Raw genomic sequence first — 20,911 nt, 5'->3', positions numbered from 1 at the left:
CGTAACTGCTTAAGTAATATCAATATTGAATCTTTAAAATGCCATTTAAAATAAGTTAAGAATTTCTGTAATTACCTTAACAGAAAATATATCACTTGAGTATTAAAAATATTGAATGCTAGAAGAATTTTTTACATTTTTAGTTTTGAAATTCTGTAAGTTAAAAAAATCATTTTACACACCGATACACCCTGCATGTGTGTGTGTGTGTGTGTGTGTGTGTGTGTGTGTGTGTGTGTGTGTGTGTGTGCGCGCGCGCGCGTGCGCGTGAACTGTAAATTGCTGCACGTTCATGATGAACACTGTTATAGCGAGAAACAGTACACATCACTGTTAGTGCTCGTTAATTGAATAATTACTCTGGTTTGTCAAGTTAATTGAGTACATGACACTAAAAGCTATTACTCAAATTATGGGTGATTAATATTTCATAATGTATTTACCTCGAACTTTGCTATTTGTGACATATACAAATATAGAATTTCCAACATGAATATAAGCTGGGAAGAGCTTTTCTCTCATTGCTACTACTTCAATTACATTAAAGCATGAATTTCCAACATTAAAGATAAACTAATTCTTTTTTTTTGAGAACAAGAAACTGAGTAGACTCACATTGCGCTGATTTCTAATTCGACTTTTGTATTCGGAGTAGAAGGATATTCAGGATAGGTAGTTAGGGGTATTGGCCGCTGCATTTCGAGGTACATGGGGAAAGATATCTATCTCTGTCATGTGACCTTGGAAGAAGGGGAGGCCAGCTTTGTAGCATCCTCTCCAATCAAAGTGGGCATAGGTAGCACGCAAATATGTCTAGGCTACCAACAGTTCAACACTTAAGGGTAGAAGCAGGACAAGTGGGTCGCGGTAGATCACGTTGTTGTACACAAATGTGGGCAAGACGTCTAAGTCACAGAAGAGATTCGTGGCGATCATAATCATAATCATAGTCTCTTTATTGCGTGTTTGACAATATATAACATTGTAATGCAATATTCAAATGCGATGTCCCCCTGGATGTTCAAAGCGGTGATTAAAATGTCGAACTAGTTTGGTTATAAATCGAGACTTAAAACACGATCAAGCAAACTACTATGTTGTGATTGGTCTAGTCAAGGTCATTCTATCCACTTCATGCGAGGGAACCTATTATAATTTAAAATCCTACTCTAATTGTCTTGGCATGCGCCCGCCAACGGCTAGACCAATTTGGCTTGTTTTTTTTATATTCTTAGAAATGCGAGGAAGTTCATATAAAGGGATAGATCTGAAAAGTTACACAGAATATGTTATAACCGATGTTGTAATATTTAACAAATTTTACTCGCGCTAAACAACTGTTGGCTCTTTAAGTTGAAGTCCGTCAAAGAGACAGCAAGATTTATTTCCAATTTAAATTATACTACTGTGGTTGGTCAGCAGTGATGCAGATGTCAAATACAAAGTTAATTTGTCATTTTCATTCCATATTGAAACTCTAACAAATTTAAACCATTTGTGCAATTAGAAATATTGTTTAAAAGCGGTTATAAAACGAAACAATAAGTAAAGCTTAAAGATTTCACATAAGTTGCTCGAAACTCGTTGTCTTCCCATTTCTTATAATATAGCATTGTAACAGTAGCTTAAAGAAAATAAAAAAAACGTTACTAAACGATCCATTCTTTCCCATACTATATTAAAATAACACAATATATAACAATGCAAAAATAATAAACGAGTATTTTGAAATGCTGCAATTTATTAAGTTAAGTTAAGGCTTTCCCTCTTATACCCGACTTTGTTCTTTAGAGCGTAATAGATTTCACGGTTCTCCGTGTGTATGTGTGTTTTCTGCACCGGTACAACGAAAACTAACCTATGTCAATAGAAGTACTTTAAAACGTAAGTAAATTCCTAGAGCAGGAAGCAGACGTTTTTTGACAGACAGAAATAGATTTGAGAGACGAGAGCAATAAGACCCTCTTGACTGTGGCACTTTTACTTTATTAAATATGCACAACAGGGAAAACCTCAGTGAGGTGTAGGAAACGTAATTAATTGGAACTAGAAATACTGCTCCACGTGGAAAACATTACATGAGGGACATGTTAGTCTCTGATCCTCTTAACCATGATGAACACTGCAACAATATATCTGAGGTACGCCTACATACGTTTTAAGATTGTTCATATAACGCCATCATATTACATCATAAGTGCCTTTACTAAATATGTCAATGTTTAAAATGTGGATGATGCCACAGGTAACCAAATATGTTTCAAGACTTGTAATTATTGTGCATTCATTTTAGCTAGATTTTTTACCTAACTGTGTATTATTAGTTTTGATTGCAACTATTTAAATCGTTTGTAACTTAATTTTTGTAACACCAGTTAAATCAAATTCAAACTAATACTCAGCTATATTAAAATAGTTATTAAATGAAATTAGTATGAATAATTTCATAGTTTTAGCATCTCTCTCCATTTTTGGATGAAAGAAATTTAAAATAGGAAGTGTTTGATTAAAACTAATAAGAAAAACTAGTCTCCTTTAATTAGCGAAAAAGGGTATTTAATTATTCATATGCAACTATGCTTTTTATAATATTATGCTAACTGCCTTGTAATATCAAATGTTCTTATGAACATCATTAAGAAATTTCTTCAAATACAACGTTAATGTTCAAAATAAACTATTAGGTCATAAAGGAATTTATTTAACACCTACTTGTCTATTTATTTCTAATTTATGCAAATTGTATAACTCCATAACGTTGCTTTTAACAAGAATATCTCCCCGGTTAATTATTTAAATGGGATATTTGTGACTCTATGCGCCTTATTCAAATTACTATAAAACTTAATCTGAATAATTTTCGCTTTAAAACATTTGTTTAATATCCAAGATATGATTTTCAGTAATTATATGGACCGATACATTTAATAATGCTAGTGACAATTACAAATTCCTCGGTCCAGAAACCTCTGACTGTATTGAGATCAATACGTTAGGTATTGCTGTAGTATTGCAATCAAACGGTCAAGCGTCGTGTCTAATACGCTTCAAAGCTAATCAAATCAGGTTTGATTGTCAGTGGTTTGATTGCAATAATTATTTACAGGTATTAGCTTTAGTAATGTGTTGTTTGTAATGTTATAATGTATAGGCTTATAACAATAGTCTCAGAACAGCCATGGCTATGAAACTGAAATTTAGTACGGTGGTCCCTCATTCGCTGTAAATGTACAATAAGGATGATAAAATATGTGTTTTGAGTTATTTAAATTCTGAGATGATACTGGTAGATTTAATGAAAATTATTTCTTTCCCATTTCCATGTATTACTTTCGTGTCTATAACCATAAACAAATCTTGTTATTAAAACCATTGCTCCATGTCTGAAACGAAAATGTAAATAGTGTAAAGAGCTTAAGAACTTTATTATGTAATATAATGAAGAAAAATGCATAAATTTAACTATGTGGGCTTTAAATTGTATTTTTATAATATTTAAATATCTAAATAGTTTAAAACTTTTGTCCATTTTCACTGACTAACTGAATTAATGATGCCCACGAGAGGTATTTTATGTTATGTATCACTGTCTTTATCCCCTATTTGCACCCAAAAATCTTTAAAAATTTTAGATATATAAAATCCAGTAACTCCAAACATAATATTATAATTATTACAATATAGCAAAATTTACTGGGCTCTTCATCTAACGACAGTCTGAACTATTTAGCTACAAGATTGTTCTACTAGTTCTAGGTATATGTTGGTGAAATAGCAATTCTAATTCAAATTAAATCATTAAAGCACATATGAATAAATATATAGCCAAAAAGCAAAACCATTAAAGCATGAATAGGATCCAATGACGTGCATACAACATTTTAATAATGAGCAATTGCAATTGAGTAACGTAAGTCAATTTAAGACACACATATGACTTGCGTACTTGTTGTTCAGCCTCGGCTGGAGCAATGTACGATGTGGAGGTACATACTTTCTTGTTCTGTTTGATATTTAGGAGATAATCAAGGTTAATCATTGATTCTGCTTGTTTACATACAGTATAGTATAGTCAATGATACAGATATAACAGTTGTGACCAAAATGAACGTGAATGAATAGAATACCTGTTATGTAACGTTAAATAGTTCAAACACGCTGAAGCAACAAGGCAGAAATTATAAACATACACCTAACTCACTGATCATGCCGTAAACTATTGAAGCTGATGACATAAAATATTATCTCACATATTTGCATTAGAAACGGATTTGCTGTCTAAAGTTATAGCTTTATCTCACATGTCTTCGAAAATTTCGGTAGACAATACTAAATAATTGCAAACTATTAAAATAAATCCCCCGATATTTTGGTTAATCAAAATTATTACGCTATTGCTGCTCGGTAGGAACATTTGTCCCACTCTATTTTCCTCTTTGTGACCACTAAAATGGTTTTCATATTTTCAAAACTAACTACTAAAATATCAGCACTTACTGAAGCATCAAGGTTTAGTAGGATTAAATGTTTATATACTTGTGAGTTTTACTTCCAACCTGCTTATTAATTTCGATTTCAAGCCTTCGATTATTTGTCAAATATTGTTTATTGTTGTTATAATGAAATTTTTAATGCACTTAAACAAACACACCAGAGGCAATTGTAAGGATTCATGGTTTAAATGCCGACATTAGGGCACTTACTTTATTGTTTGGCCAGCAGTAACACCCATCATGTCTGTACAAATCAGTCATTTTATCATCTATTTAGCAAAGTTTTGTTTTAAATAATTCTGAAGGGGGGGCAGCTCTGATCTTGAGGAACTGTGAACTTGTAGGGGTAAGAAGAAAAACTCTTATTCCTCCCTTAGATTATGATTCTTACTCGTAGTAATCGTGTTCAGGAACATCCTATGCGATGCCATAATGCAGCCTGACAACAATCGTTACGTAAAAAATTAAGTAATCATTTACAATTTTTTACTTTTTGACACCTAGGTAAAGTTGAATAATATCTAACAATCTAATCATAAAACACGAACAACAGATGAGATGCACAACCTACACGGTCCAATTACTATCTGGTAATAGACATCCTCATTGACCACTCTAGTTTGCATGACTTCTACCCCATAGGTCGGGGTAGGGAGTACAATATATACGGGTCAGCTCGGTGCAGTGCACCTACAGCGCGTTACTGTTACACTTAAATATACAAAACATAATCCACTTATAGCCGGGGAGTCGGCTCAGAGGAGAGTATTGTAGCGCGGTCAGCTCTGTGCAGTGCACCTACAGCGCGTTACTGTTACACTTAAATATACAAAACATAATCCACTTATAGCCGGGGAGTCGGCTCAGAGGAGAGTATTGTAGCGCGGTCAGCTCGGTGCAGTGCACCTACAGCGCGTTACTGTTATACTTAAATATACAAAACATAATCCACTTATAGCCGGGGAGTCGGCTCAGAGGAGAGTATTGTAGCGCGGTCAGCTCGGTGCAGTGCACCTACAGCGCGTTTCTGTTACACTTAAATATACAAAACATAATCCACTTATAGCCGGGGAGTCGGCTCAGAGGAGAGTATTGTAGCGCGGTCAGCTCTGTGCAGTGCACCTACAGCGCGTTACTGTTACACTTAAATATACAAAACATAATCCACTTATAGCCGGGGAGTCGGCTCAGAGGAGAGTATTGTAGCGCGGTCAGCTCTGTGCAGTGCACCTACAGCGCGTTACTGTTACACTTAAATATACAAAACATAATCCACTTATAGCCGGGGAGTCGGCTCAGAGGAGAGTATTGTAGCGCGGTCAGCTCGGTGCAGTTCACATACAGCGCGTTTCTGTTACACTTAAATATACAAAACATAATCCACTTATAGCCGGGGAGTCGGCTCAGAGGAGAGTATTGTAGCGCGGTCAGCTCGGTGCAGTGCACATACAGCGCGTTTCTGTTACACTTAAATATACAAAACATAATCCACTTATAGCCGGGGAGTCGGCTCAGAGGAGAGTATTGTAGCGCGGTCAGCTCGGTGCACCTGTTAATGTTTAACGGCCAAAACTGAAATGAATGTTACGGCTCTCAGGCCCGTAACTACCAGTGGGACAAAGGGGGATTTTTTCTCTTCTGATTACGACACGAGTGGTATAATATGCTGTCACTAGTGTAGAAATGCAAGTGGTTCATGGTGGAGGTGATTCGTCACAGATATGATATACACCACGTATTACGGCCACCATCTCGATAAAAAACAATTTAAATCACATCTAAGTGTAAACAGTAACATTATATATTCATTTTTTGGTAGAAATTATTGATCTTTGGGATATTTTTAAAACTGTTGCTTAAAATATTTTATGGAACATTCTGTATTTTGTTTGATTTCTGGACTCATCAGAACATTAAAATATTAGTTTTTTTTTAAATCGTTATATAATCTTTCTAGTTTTTAAACATTAAAGCATTTGTAAAATTTACAATTTATTTCCCCGACGAATGAAGAAATCATTGGCCCCATTTATTACTTACACAATTACCAATACCCTATCTTTTAACCTACTGGTTCCTTAGGAATCTTAAATACAAATGTTTTGATTACTTTTTTTATATTGTAAAATTTAACTGCTAACCCACTGTATAGTGTACAAACATTTTGAAAATCCATACACGTTACAATTATTGGTACAGTTATCCAATTAAAATAAAATTCTTCACGATTTTATTTTATTTACTATCATAATGGACCCGTAAAAACTGGGATTTTAGTTCAGAGCGGTACATTTCAAGGCATGTGGTTATTCCAGCCCACCCTAATTAAGAATCAAATGCCGTTTACTGAGCTAATGGACAATCACTCTGGTGATCAGTGGAGAGATTCTAATACCACCAGCATAAAGCAGAGTATCGTGACTGAAATTCTGAGTTACTAGGTACTCCTGTCGGTAATAATATTCTTATAATATGGTGCTTCATATCAGACTCTATGTGTTCTTTCTAAAGTTTTATCCATCGAATAAGGTACAGAAAACTGAAAATGATATATAATTTTCGTATAATAATGACGTGCTGAAGGAACTCCTTTTGGAAATCCTCAGTCGTAGGTATACAGCCAAATGATTATAAATGTTGGCAGTCGAAACGATCTCTAGTGTGAATGGATATGAAAACACTAATATAATCAAATATAACTTTTTAGGCTGTCTACAACACGGATTGGCCTTAAGGGGATTCTGCATCTAGAAATGGCAAAAAATGACAAAAATTTGAAAAAAAATATTTATACATATTCTTGTTCTCTGTTTAATTCTGAACCAGAAAAACATAACTTTATGACTAAAAAAATAATATTTTATCTCATAATATTTATTTTATTCGGCCATGTCCTGAGTGTGAACTCGACATTTTCTGGTTTCAAAGAAACTTTACATGTAATAAGCATTATTGTTTACTCTTTGTTTCTATAGTTATTTATCTTTGTTTGTTTGTCTTTCTGGCTAGCTTGTATGTTAGTTAGCTAACAACTGTTTGCTCAAACAGCTGATCAAATGTATTTGAGTCATATGGTAGCATATCACAAACAAACATTCACAAAATATTCTGTTTGTTTACAATTGTAATTGTGCAGTTTCTTGTGTTTTAGTGTCTACAATAAGTGAATAGTTTAGTCAAATATGGGTCGAAAAAAGAACTCCAAAAAGAGACTAAGTGATAGAAATAGACAAGCGATTTCGCTAAGATGGAAAGATACAAGTGACAATGGAAATAGAGCTCCAGTTGAGCCTAGGCCCTAACCTACAAACTTGTGATCCACAACCTAGTGTTAGTATGCAACATGTTACAAATGCACCATTTGTCCAACAACAAGTAAGTGAAGAGGACTGTGGAAAAATGTAAGTAGGCCTACTGGATTTGCATTATATTCTAGTTATAATGAGATAATTCCAGAAAAAAACGAATCATCAGAATACATTTTAGTCGAAACCAAGAAGCTTGAAAGTTTTATAGGCTCTTTTCCTTGTAAAATGTGTTTTTCTGAGAGGTCAAAAGTAATAACCAAATGCATAAAGGTTTTGCTGTTACCCTGAATGTAAAATGTGATGACTGTGATTATGAGACTAGCTTTTGTACGTCCCAGTCGACGAATACAAACGACACTCCGAGAGGTTCTTATGACGTAAACCGCAGAGTAGTCAAAGCAATTGCTTCTATTGGCAAAGGGCATAGGGCTTTAGATATGTTTTGTATGTCCTTGAACATGAGTCCCAATGAATTATAGAACGTTTCAAAAACATATAAGTAGCCTACACGCTTCTTCAAAAACAGAAATGGAACATGTTTTGGAATTAGCCCGATTCGAAGTAAAAAAGTGTTATGGCACTTTAGATGCTGACAATGAGGTGGTTTGACAAAACTGTGAGTTATGACGGATCATGGCAGAAACGTGGTTTCACATCCAAATATGGGATTGGTTGTTGTATTGAAATTTTGACAGGTCTTGTTATAGATTTTGAAGTGATATCCAAATTTTGTAACATATGTGAGGTAGCAAAACGAAAAATTAGCAACCCTGAGCATTTTCAGACTTGGTACCAACAATCACAAAGGTGTATGTAACCAAAAACTATGTAGGTTCATCACCAGGAATGGAGGTGGAGGCAGCAGAAAGATTGTGGCGGCGTTCGGAAAGCATTGGATTTTAGATATACAACCATGTTGTCGGATGGCGATGCAAAAACAATTGCACATCTAAATGATTGCAATATTTATGGTGACAAACAGATTGAAAAAGTGGAGTGCCTCAATCATGTTGCAAAGAGGTTAGGCACTGGATTGAGAAAACTAGTAAAGGATCGTTCAAAATCAAAAAACCCAGTTGGATGGTCGATCTCGAGGTCACCTAAGTGAACCAGTTATACAAAAACTAACAAGGTATTACCACAATGGTATACATAAAAACCTTGGTAATGTAACCAAAATGAAAGAGGCAATATATGCCACTCTCTTTCACTGTAAATCCACTGATGAGTCACCACATCATAAAGTTATGTCCGCTAGGGAAGGAATCTTGGTGTTTTTACCAAAGAGCCATTGCTGATGGAAGATCTCCTGAACCACATGCATTGAAAATCAAAACACCTCTCTCTCCTAATGTAGTGAAAGAAAATGCTTCCTTTATATGAGAGGGCTCTCCACCGAAACTTTGTTGACTAGGTGTTTAGCCGGTCGGACTCAAAATGCCAATGAGGCGCTCCACAATGTTATTTGGTCAAAGTGCCCCAAAACTGTTTACACATCTAAAAACAAAACTTGAACTGGGTATTTTTGAAGCCATCAGCATTTACAACACAGGCTATATGAAAACTTGTTCAAGCTATCAAGAGGCTGCAGGTATTAGTCCTGGGAGGCACAGTTTATAGGATAGCTAAGCGCTTTGATAAAAGCAGGCTACGACTATCAAAAAGGCGCAAAGAGTTACAGATTGGAGAATATAGGAGGAGACTGAAAGTGGCACAGATAGCAGAAGAAGAAAGACTAAGAGCAACAGAAGGGCTGGGTGTATGGTGCAGGAGAATTCTAGGTCTAAAACCTAGTAGGCTACATTGGCTGTAAAGATCTGAATGCTGGAACCACTACTTGATACGGTAGGTCTAATTTTTTTTTTTTTTTTAAGACTTCAAAACTTAGATTTTGGACCAACAAAAAATATTTATGGATACTATTCTAATAGGCCTATGTAAAATAACAAATTAATGTAATATTATGTTATATAAAATTGTTGTATTAATATAAACTTGTAGATTACATTGAAGAAATGAAACTATTTTAGTTTTATCGCGATTTTCCGAAAGTTAGGTTTCTTTGAATAAAAATTGATATTGCTTGAGAACCATAATAACATAGAGAGCTGAAATTTTTTCCCAGGTATTATTCATATCATGTCTAAAATTCCTATGTATTTTCATAAATCTACAGCTTACCTAACCTATTTTTTTTAATTATACAAATAAAATAAAATGAGAAAATATTTTTTTTAATTTTTAAAAGCCCATGGAATTTTAATCTATTGGGTATGACAATGAAAATACATAGGAATGTAGTAGCTGTCAATAGCATCAAAATAAAATAAACAGGATAACAATTTGATTGTCATTCAGCTATGGAATATCAATTTTAAAAATTAACGTTTTTACAAAATAAAAAACGAGTATTTATTTTATTGTATCCAAGTAAAATTAAAATATGACACCAAAGGTATTTACATATTAGTTTTTTACATGTAGGGATATTGAAAAAAATACATCAAAATAATAAAAATGTTAGTAAATATAAAAAAAACACCCATCTAGATGCAGAATCCCCTTAAATTACAGACATAATTACGTGACCATTGTCTCGATAGACTGTACCTGAACAATAACAAAAGCACAATGGCAACTATATAGGGCATATACTTAATAGCGGTAGGACTTTATATTTTAATATAGATAGCTGAATATAGATAGAAATTTAACTCCTGTCTGTGACTGTACCACTTTTTATCAGTACCACCAACCCTGTACTGTATCGACTCTCCTCCTTGTTCTGTTTTGTACGATCCTCTCGGGCAGGCCAGTGGGCGATGAGAAAGGGCAGAATAAGGCTTAAAAGAGGATTGGCCCCTCCATTATACAAATACAAATATTTAATCGTAACCGAAGGAATATCTTACCTTCACAAACTTAGCTAGATTTGTGATACAGCAAGTTCTTCACACAGACTAATCCCCAAACTTAGCTTCAGTTACAACTCTTTCGTGAATAGTGACAGCTGGAATCATGAAAACATCGACTGGAGTAACTTTAGGTGATACAAATTGAAGATACGGAAATTGCATTTTTCTTCCTATTTATTATAAAAATCAGTATTAAAATTCCTTTAAAATAATACGTTACAAGACCCTATTTCTAATTAAAATACTAAACCCCAAAGCGTAAGTAAATTCTAACTAATATGTTTAGTAAAATTTATATCTTAGATCTATCGTATATTCGATTTAGATGTACATTGAAACACACTGTATGCATTTTGCTACTGAAATAAACTATATTAACATAATGCAATTTGATATATGCATTGTACATTATATCTATCATTTGCCCGAAAGCTCGTGGCTACCTGGTCTTTGCAGCTCTCTTACTCTGGGGTTAGTGTCTCACCATTGCGGAATCAGTTAAACATATTTCCATACTTGGCGGTTTACATCTCTAGTCACTTATAGCACTTCTATATTGCTTCCTCTAGGACTGAGCGGATTCTCCTCCTCTCGGCTCTTGTCTAAGGCCAGATAAGATAACAATAATCACTGAGGTGAAGGTCACAGCTCCAGTATCGAGTGGTTGGAAGAGAAGCACACTAGCCCATTTATAAGATTAAAGCTGTCAGTATAAACAAGAATAATCTCCTGATGGATATACATAGCATTGGAAGGCAGAATACCTCATCCTGATTTAAATAATAAGTAAGACTAGTAAACAAATGTAAGAAAACCCTATGCTAACGTAGAAGACAATGTACATCCAAGCTTAAAGATCATGGGTCCCAGTCAAAACTCGAAATACTAAAAGCACTAGGCATTAAGACGCAATATTTAGGAGACTCTAACAGCACTTGTAGGAGCAATATACCTACTGATAATTTAAGGCCAGTGCCACAAAATGGAAATTAAGAATAGTTACCATAGTAGACCATATTAATTTTCTTCTCGCACTGAGCAGTGAGTCCCATCACGGCTCACTCAATTTTCGATGAATGGTAACCCAAGTTTTTCTTAGCACAGATGTTGGGGGTTAGATTGAGCTTATTAACTACATTCTTCCTGTACAGAGAAGTGGTTCGACATTGTGTAACACATAACCTAGCAGAATGAAGACGGACTTAAAGTAATGCCATAATACACTACTCACCGAAACTAGCCAGGATTTGGGCAATGGCAGCGAACCCAAGCTGCTAAAGCCAAAGAAATGTCACACTAATTATAATATTAATGTCATATTGCTGTAAGACCCTAATCATATATTTCAAGCGTCATAACAATAAATATATTTTGTATCTGTATGATATAAATAAAAATATCATTCTCTATAATAAATGTTAGCTGAAAAGTAAGTCTTACACAGAGTCTTTTCCAACTATCTTAAGTCTTCCATTAGGAAACCTCTCTATAAAAAATAAGATCAAACGAATGTATCAAATTAACGACCAATTGCTATCCTTCTAATTGTTTGAAAAGTATTTAAAAATACATTTCTCTGTAGACTTTTAAGTTAAATCAACAAAAATAGCATTCTTGATGATAACCTGTTTTGGTTTCGTAAAAAGTCTACAACGACATGTGCTGTTTTTTTCTTTTTGCAAAATTGGTTCTTCAGTTATTAGATTAAAAAAATATATTTCATCAGTGCATTTTGATTTCTCAAAAGCTTTTGACTGTGTCAATGATAAACTTCTGTTGGAAAAATTCCAGTTTTATTGAGTGCGAGGCATGGCATAGAACAGGTTGTCGTCGTACTTATATAATAGGAAAAAGAGGTTCTCATACAATTATAGTTTAAGAATCTTAAGTACATATGAGTGGGATACGATAGCAACTGGAGTACCTCAAGGATACGTTTGGATACCTGTCCTTTTCTTATTATATGTTAAGGCTCTCCCTCATGCCTTCTCTATAGTGAAAACAATACTCTTTCCTGATTGCACTATGCGAGTTGTCTCAAATAAAGACACTAATGAAATTAACTCTAGTCTAAAATTAACATTATTAAAAGTTTAAAATGGGTGTAAATGGGCTCTTATTAAACCACAAAAGAGCCATATCATATATTTCCCAAAACTGCAAACCTCTATGTCAAAGTGAAATGTGAGGATATATTAACAAGTTTTATTGGCGATAATTTTAGGAGTGGTATTCGATCAAAAACTAAATTGAAGAGATCATTTGTGGCGGGCAAGTTAACCTCCGCCTGTTTTGCTATCAAAGTTATTGTAGGTTCAGCGGACTATGATACTATCATAACAGTCTATTTTTAAATGATGGATAATCATTTTGTTTGTGTTAGATAATTCATATATCTTTTAGTTTGTTTGTGTAACTAATTCGTAGAATTGTAAAGTGTAAGTTCACTGTATGTACCAGATACTACTTATATTTCCTTATATAACGACTGACAATTCACACGTTCACCTTAAGTATTAACATGTATTTTTAACACATGTGAAGCTAATATATAAATTTAAAAAATAAATAAAATAAAACCGTATGTATTTTTGAAGGTTTTCTTTGCATTCATTTTATACACACAGCCCTTAAGGCAGGAAAGTTTAAACAAACATTTTCGACCTCTCCATGGAGATTTACAAACAAATAGTGGGAATAATAGGTAATATTGGACACAATAAAACCTTCTCATTCATACTGCGTTGACACATTGCTTACACAATTGTCTCTGATGTTAGTTGTGGCAACGGCAGCGTAAGCCTAGTAATTAAAAAAAATTTGAAAGTTATGCGTTTTGGGTCATGGGGAATTAACTAAATATAAGAATTTGAATTTATTTTCTAAATATGTAGACTTAATAAAATGTCACGTTTTCAAGCGATGTATGGCAGTACAACTGTTCAAATTAAACATAGTTATAAAGTGACATGTTTTAAAATAAAATTTTACTTCATGAAATTAAAATTGTATATATATATATATATATAATACTTCTTCTTTCGGCCATCTATATATACACAAATGGTAAAAGTGTAATATCCTTATATTGAGCTTTTTCTCTTATCGGGAGGGGGTTAATTTTAAGAAGCTCCAAATTACTTCTGTAAATTCCTAAAAACCTAGTTGAATTATAAGAAATTTCCTGTTGTGTATCTTAAATATAAATTAAGATAGTAAAGTAAAGTAGTCTTATTTTACCAGTTAGTTAGGGCTTAAACAGGGGACCAACGGCTTAAAGGTGATTTCCGAACCACTACCAATGGCCGGGCAGGCGGGCTGCTTCCAAGGACAGGATCGCTCAGCGGTCTACCTATCCAACCAGCAGCCACGCTCGACGTTGATTGACCTGATTATCTTGCGATAACCGTTGTACCCGCTACACTGTGTCATTGGTGATAGTGTTAAGTACCACAATAATTATGTTAATTAAATACTATTTAAACTAACCTCAAACAAAATGCAATATCTTAATAAAGTTTGTTTTACTAATTACACTTATTATCAGATTACGGTTAAATAGGCGAAACCTGATGTTGTGGGTGGATATTGATTCCATTTTCCTGTTAATTTCCATATAGTTTGACTTTACTAGAAGTAATAACAAGAAGCAATTTTTACCAGGTGGGCGGATAGACCACGCACACCACTACAACAACGCCTACCGGGCCCTGGACGAGACGCTGGTGCTAGAAGCGGCCCTTCTCAACATTCTCTCTCTGGTCGACCTTACAGAGACGTTGTTTGTAGTCACGTCCGACCACTCGAACGTCATGACCTTTGGGGGCTTATCAACACCCAGAGGAAACCCCATACTAGGTAATCTTAGCATTTAAACAAATCAGAAATATGGGAATAAGCAAAGGTTAAAAATTAATAGTTTTTACATAAGATCTAAAGCTCCTCGTTTCGGAAAATTGAATACCTCATCTTTGTCAAACGACAAACTTTAAAAGACAAGATTTAAAAGTAAATAAACATGGTATTTAACACATCAAACATTATATCATATGACAGGAAATAATTACATGCTTTACATGTGTTTAGAATGTATAGTTTTAACAATATTTAACACAAAACCTAGAATGATTCAAGCGAATAAGAAAGATTTCTTTTCCATTAATGAAATTTAAATGAAACAGAATTACTTACTTCGTTTGAAATTGATTTAGTTTTAAAAGTTTGTTATTTTAATGTGACAATCTTGAATATTACCAGCATTATATTTCGCTACAACATTCACGATGCCATAGCACGTAGAATAATTAAAAATAAATGTGTGGAATGATATTGTTCACAGAATATTTATAACACAATACAGTTCCTGGTAACTTACCACTCTTCCTTTGTGAAATTTCTCCTGTTTTTAGAACCTATAGCAATGTAAACTTTATCATTTCCAATTTACTTTATTTGCGCCAAATATTAATTATTTTGGAAACTGATAATGCTTAAAAGCCACAAATGTAAAATGTATTTATTTTATAACAAAACCTTGTGTTTATCATTAAAAATTTTAGCAGGAAAGTTGGACTTTCTAGGCAAGTTAACACTTTAAGTACTCCAGGTGTGTTTTTGTGCATATATATTTAACAGTAAAGATGATTCATTTTATTTTACGTACATTTTAGTGACTACATCACTTAACGGAATGAGTACTGATGGATAATGCGATTTCAGGTGCCGACACCAAAGTGTCGGATGTGGACGGACTGCCGTACTCGACACTGCTGTACGGCACAGGGCCCGGGTACGCCCGCCCCCGCGTCGTGCCGAGTAACCAGACGAGTGTTACGGAGGAGAGAAACGTCGTTCACGCCTCAGCCGTGGCACGGCAGTGGGCTACGCACGGCGGGGAGGACGTGCCCGTATACGCGCAGGGTCCCCTTGCCAGCGTCGTCTTCAAAGGGGTGGTGGAACAGAGCTATATACCACACGCGATAGCCTACGTGCTGTGTCTAGGCGAGTACTCCAAGCGGTGCAAGACCCTCAACCAGACCTCAACCAAACAACCACAGGTCAGTATACCACACGCGATAGCCTACGTGCTGTGTCCAGGCGACTACTCCAAACGGTGAAAGACCCTCAACCAGACCTCTACCAAACAACCACAGGTCAGTATACCACACGCGATAGCCTACGTGCTGTGTCCAGGCGAGTACTCCAAGCAGTGCAAGACCCTCAACCAGACCTCCACCAAACAACCACAAGTCAGTATACCACACGCGATAGCCTATGTGCTGTGTCCAGGCGAGTACTCCAAGCAGTGCAAGACCTTCAACCAGACCTCTACCAAACAACCACAGGTCAGTATACCACACGCGATAGCCTACGTGCTGTGTCCAGGCGAGTACTGCAAGCGGTGCAAGACCCTAAACCAGACCTCCACCAAACAACCACAGGTCAGTATACCACACGCGATAGCCTATGTGCTGTGTCCAGGCGAGTACTCCAAGCAGTGCAAGACCCTCAACCAGACCTCCACCAAACAACCACAAGTCAGTATACCACACGCGATAGCCTACGTGCTGTGTCCAGGCGAGTACTCCAAGCAGTGCAAGACCTTCAACCAGACCTCACCAAACAACCACAGGTCAGTATACCACACGCGATAGCCTACGTGCTGTGTCCAGGCGAGTACTGCAAGCGGTGCAAGACCCTAAACCAAACCAAAACCAGTTTAAATACGACGTTTACCTATTGGTGGACTATCCACCAATATTTATTCTAGGAGTGCATTTACTAATTTTAAAATACGTTATATTACATCATTTCAGGTGGCAACAAAAGTTATCATTATTTAACACAATTGCAATTTAAACATTTTAGATTTAAACTAATTTTAAAATCTAAATGGACTTTCATAGAAGTAATTTTATTTTTTCCGGAAAATTTAAAAAAAGCTTGTCATAACTCATAAAAAACTAAGATCGTAGTAAAACAGAGCCAAAATCTTAGATCGTAGTTAAAAATCAGATAGTATTATTTTATATATTTGTTGCTCCCGGCTTGTCCAAACTTTTACAGTGGTGTTAGTCGCTTAATTTCGTGTCTAAAAGTACCTTTGGAATTTTAATAAAAATGTTTTAATTATTAACCTGTAAACTTGTCATAACAATACTACGTACTTGAGTATAACTTTTTTAACAGGAGCCATTTTTTTATACTAAAGGAAGGCACACTATTATTTAATTTGAAATTTAATGTGGCTCTGTTAATTGTTGTATCTATAGGCACACTAGTTACAGGGAAAATAGTTTTCTAATAAAAAATACGCTAGCGGCTAAACGCTCGATTTGTAGACCTATGTTTACGGAACACTTTATCTTAGAAATAATTATTACAATTAGATACAGAAGTTTATTAGCCTTTTTTTAAACACTTTGTAAACATATAAGGAATACAAAATACAGTAAATTATACGATACTAAATTTACTTAATTGTCTGTAAAATATTTTACAGAAGAGTTCCTGAACCAAAACAACCCATAATTAGTAACAAGCTCTGGCAATAAACGCCTTCTATTTGCTAATCATGCTTGAATGCTTTTGATGTATTAGGAAATAAGCCAGAGAACATCTCGTAAGTCCCTAACAGTATCTGTGATCGATGTACATTTTATGAATACTTTCGACCATTTAATATTCTCCTTATAATTTTTATTTTGATAAAACACTCTCAAAGTCCAGTAGCCCACCGTTATAGGTGGAATAAAGCTAAAAACGGGATTGTTGCCCTAAGGAGGAAAAAGGAAGTAATTTTTTAACATGTAAACACATTTAAGAATTATTTTCCTGTTAGTAAATTATAGTTTTTCAATTTTGTTATAATTTCATGTTCAATCACTGCGCTAAAGGTTTAACCCTAGTATTTCCAAAGTAAACCTGTATTACTGTAATACCTTTAACACATTTCCTCACTTTTACAACGTAAACTTATATTTCATAATACTGATGTTAAGCAAAATTAAATTGAAACGGGAAGGTGTCTATTCCTTCTTCCGCGACAAGGTGAATGGACACGATGTAGTATTTTGGAAATTCGGTATGAAGACTAAATTAATGAAATTTTGACAATCTCATAAACTTTGAATGTGTAAGCGTTCTTCAAGGAACATACTTAAGCCATTTTGATAATACAATGTCACGCGTTTCAATCACTTTACCAAACTTTTCTCATTTCCCAGGATTGATGGATTTCCACGAAACATGTCGAAGCGATAAGTGGAGCAAAACTTTGTATGCAATGAATTGTCGATGATAATAAGGATATTGAGTTGAAAAACTCTCTGTATTAGACTTGGAACTCAGAGACTTGGCGACTTTGAGGGCTTTGTGTTGTATATCCTCTGAGACGAATTCCTCCAACTCGTATACTGCGATCATTTATATAGTGTTTGAATCTGACAACAAGGCAAGGTCTTATAATAACAAGATTCTATTGATGCTCTAGTGTTGATAAGATTTACAACTCTTTACACGAAATTAGAATAAGGAGGATTGAATAGATGTCATAATTTGTGCAGCTGAAGTTAATTACTGGCTAGTAAAATGCATAGTACTTACTAAATATATACTCTTAGTTTTAAGTCAATAACAAAATTTAGCGTTTTAGCTTAACGTTACTAGTGGGTTTAAATAAGCTACAATTAGTCTCTTTTTAATTTTATGGTATAAATAACTAAATATTTTAACAAAAGTAATGATAAAAAGAAATTAGACACAATTCAGTGGTTTAATAAAGAATGATCAAGCGAATGTTGTAGAACTGCAATATTGAATCCACTCAATGGGCACTAGATTATTAAGTAACATTCCTCTCTGAGTTTTTATTACTAATTTCCACTCTCTGCTGTAACCAAACACTAAGTGCAGTAAATAAAATAGTCTGGTAGATGGGTGATACGATCACAATGTACCTTCTAGTGAAATCTGTTCTGAAATTACTTCAAGATACAAATTAATCTCCATGTAAGTATATTAACTAATATTGCCCGTTTACAAACAAGGGTGGTAATCTTGATCTCTTGGGGTACCCTGTATAATGAATAAATAACATTGGGTGTGGTCTACCGTGTATTCATTTCGTACACCGACATGCAATTGTCGTCATCATCCCCTAAGGCACGTATATATGACAAATATCTCTATGTTTGAAAAGATTTTATAAAATAGTACCAGTTATAAAACAAGCACCCAGGAAATACAGTCAGTGACTGCATGACAACGTAATGATCTTCGTTTTGCATAAAATGTTATTTCCATATATTTAAAACTAGCCAGCCTCACTAACATAACATTGCACGTAAACACCATTATTTTAGTTAACTGTTTTTCGAGAACTATTTTCGTCAGTGTTCTGCATTGTAGTCTAGTTATAGTCGCATAATGGTATAACCTAACTGGTGTCTCCGTATTTGGGACAATTTAGGAGTCTTGACCACTTTATTATCACGTTTTCGTCACAAAATTGTATAATCCAGGCAATTATTCATGGATAACTTAGGTAATAATATTTGACTACTTCATTCCCACTTCATCGTTGTTCCCAGCCAACGCGGACACCACTGGTGTGATCAGGCCAAGTATGGAAGTCATGGGATTTGAAATAGATTGAAAATTAAGAGTCAGCTTTGCTGATCAAATTAAAAATTCGACTAAATAATGCTTATAAAAAGTTTTAACTTTGTAAATCCTTCTAAGAACCAGTCGTTGTATTATACGACGACTACCCAGGGCTCAAGAACTCATTCCATAAATCATTTCTCAAATATTTGACATTCAACGTCTAAAAGAAAAATAAATTTACAGTAGATTTGAAATGTTTTACAAAATGTATCACTTTTTATACTATAGTTATTTGGCTTGTCATTACGTGTATGTACTGATTGTGAACGTGTCTGTTTAGGCCTGCATCACTCCGGATCTGACGGCAGGTCAGGGCAGAGGCGGCAAAGTTTTGGCCAGCAGCCAAGGCATGCTCTCGGACTCATCGTCTCTCGGCCCCTCTCTCTGGTCGGCCCTTATCCTGGCTACCCACGTCTATCTGCCCCTTACGTGACATCTGCTGTACCACCGGTCTCGTAGATGATTACTTGCACGTGTCTTTCTCTACTTGTAAATACTCTGTAAACTTGTATATATAATAAACTGTATATATTTTAAACTATATTTTGATCGTATACCAACAGCACGCATTTTACTTACGTCGTATCTATTTATTTCTCAATTCGATATTGAAATATAAAAACCTGTATAAAATTCAATTAAACAGGACGAAATGGAAAAATAATATCAAAGGATGGGGCGATCTATTATATGTTAATAACATCTATATTATACATAACTATACTTGGCATAACTGTTATTTATGTACAGCATACATCATTGATTTATATGTGATTATAGCCATTCAAGTTTTAAAAACATGACCATCTTAAAAAGTAACATAAAAAATTTTATTGATTTTTATGTTTTGTTTTCCTTAGATTTAATTGTATGTGTGTATATATACAGGGTGTAAAAATAGTCCCGCGCGGGCTTGATAGTTCCCGATCGATTACAGGTAAAGCAATAAAACGTGGTACATCATTACTGCACTTATAAATGTACTTTTTTGGGTAACTTAAATATTTTTGTTATGTCATCTTGATGGCCCGGAGGAGCTAGAAGAAAATCTTTAATGAGAGTATAGGTCAAGTAGTATATCAAATTAAATTTGTTTATTAGTAAAGTGCAATGCCGCAAATCCGACCGAAAAATTTCAGTCTTTAAACAATTATCCTATTTTAAAGTTTGTAATATTTACAATGTCGGTTTTGTTCTAGATGGTTTAATATTCTTATTTTGGCTCAAGTTGTGAAAGTTAAATTGTAAATTAAGTAAATTAATACTGAGCTTGATAGATTGATTATTACTGCACCTATAAATTTACTTTTTGAAGTAACTTATATATTTTAGTCATTTTAGGGGGTGGCCCTGTACTTGAGAACAGATAAATTGAATCATAATCTAAACTCCACAGGTGTAGTTGTGTTGTTAAATGTGATAATTATTGATTGTTATTTGTACACGATACATGTACAAAATACTATAGCCACACAACATTGTTACATTGTCAATATAACAGGCTCAGTAGTTATTTAGTAATGATAAT

General features: G+C 34.6%; 1 protein-coding gene across 3 annotated transcripts in view; it reads left to right on the top strand.

Moving 5' to 3' along the window:
- Window positions 1-19,861, top strand: part of LOC124370041 (alkaline phosphatase-like) — a 191,685-nt gene extending 171,824 nt beyond the window's left edge. For all 3 annotated transcript variants that reach the window (XM_046828354.1, XM_046828355.1, XM_046828356.1), the window contains 3 exons: window positions 14,380-14,574; window positions 15,436-15,773; window positions 19,664-19,861. In XM_046828354.1, the coding sequence (XP_046684310.1) occupies window positions 14,380-14,574; window positions 15,436-15,773; window positions 19,664-19,816 (686 nt within the window). In that variant the 3' untranslated portion in view covers window positions 19,817-19,861. The remainder of the gene's footprint in view (window positions 1-14,379; window positions 14,575-15,435; window positions 15,774-19,663) is intronic.
- The last annotated feature ends 1,050 nt before the right edge of the window (window positions 19,862-20,911 follow it).

Source organism: Homalodisca vitripennis, chromosome X (assembly GCF_021130785.1).
Source record: "Homalodisca vitripennis isolate AUS2020 chromosome X, UT_GWSS_2.1, whole genome shotgun sequence".
NCBI lineage: Eukaryota > Metazoa > Arthropoda > Insecta > Hemiptera > Cicadellidae > Homalodisca > Homalodisca vitripennis.
Note: the sequence above shows the minus strand (reverse complement) of the source record. Positions and strands in the feature narration are given on the sequence as shown.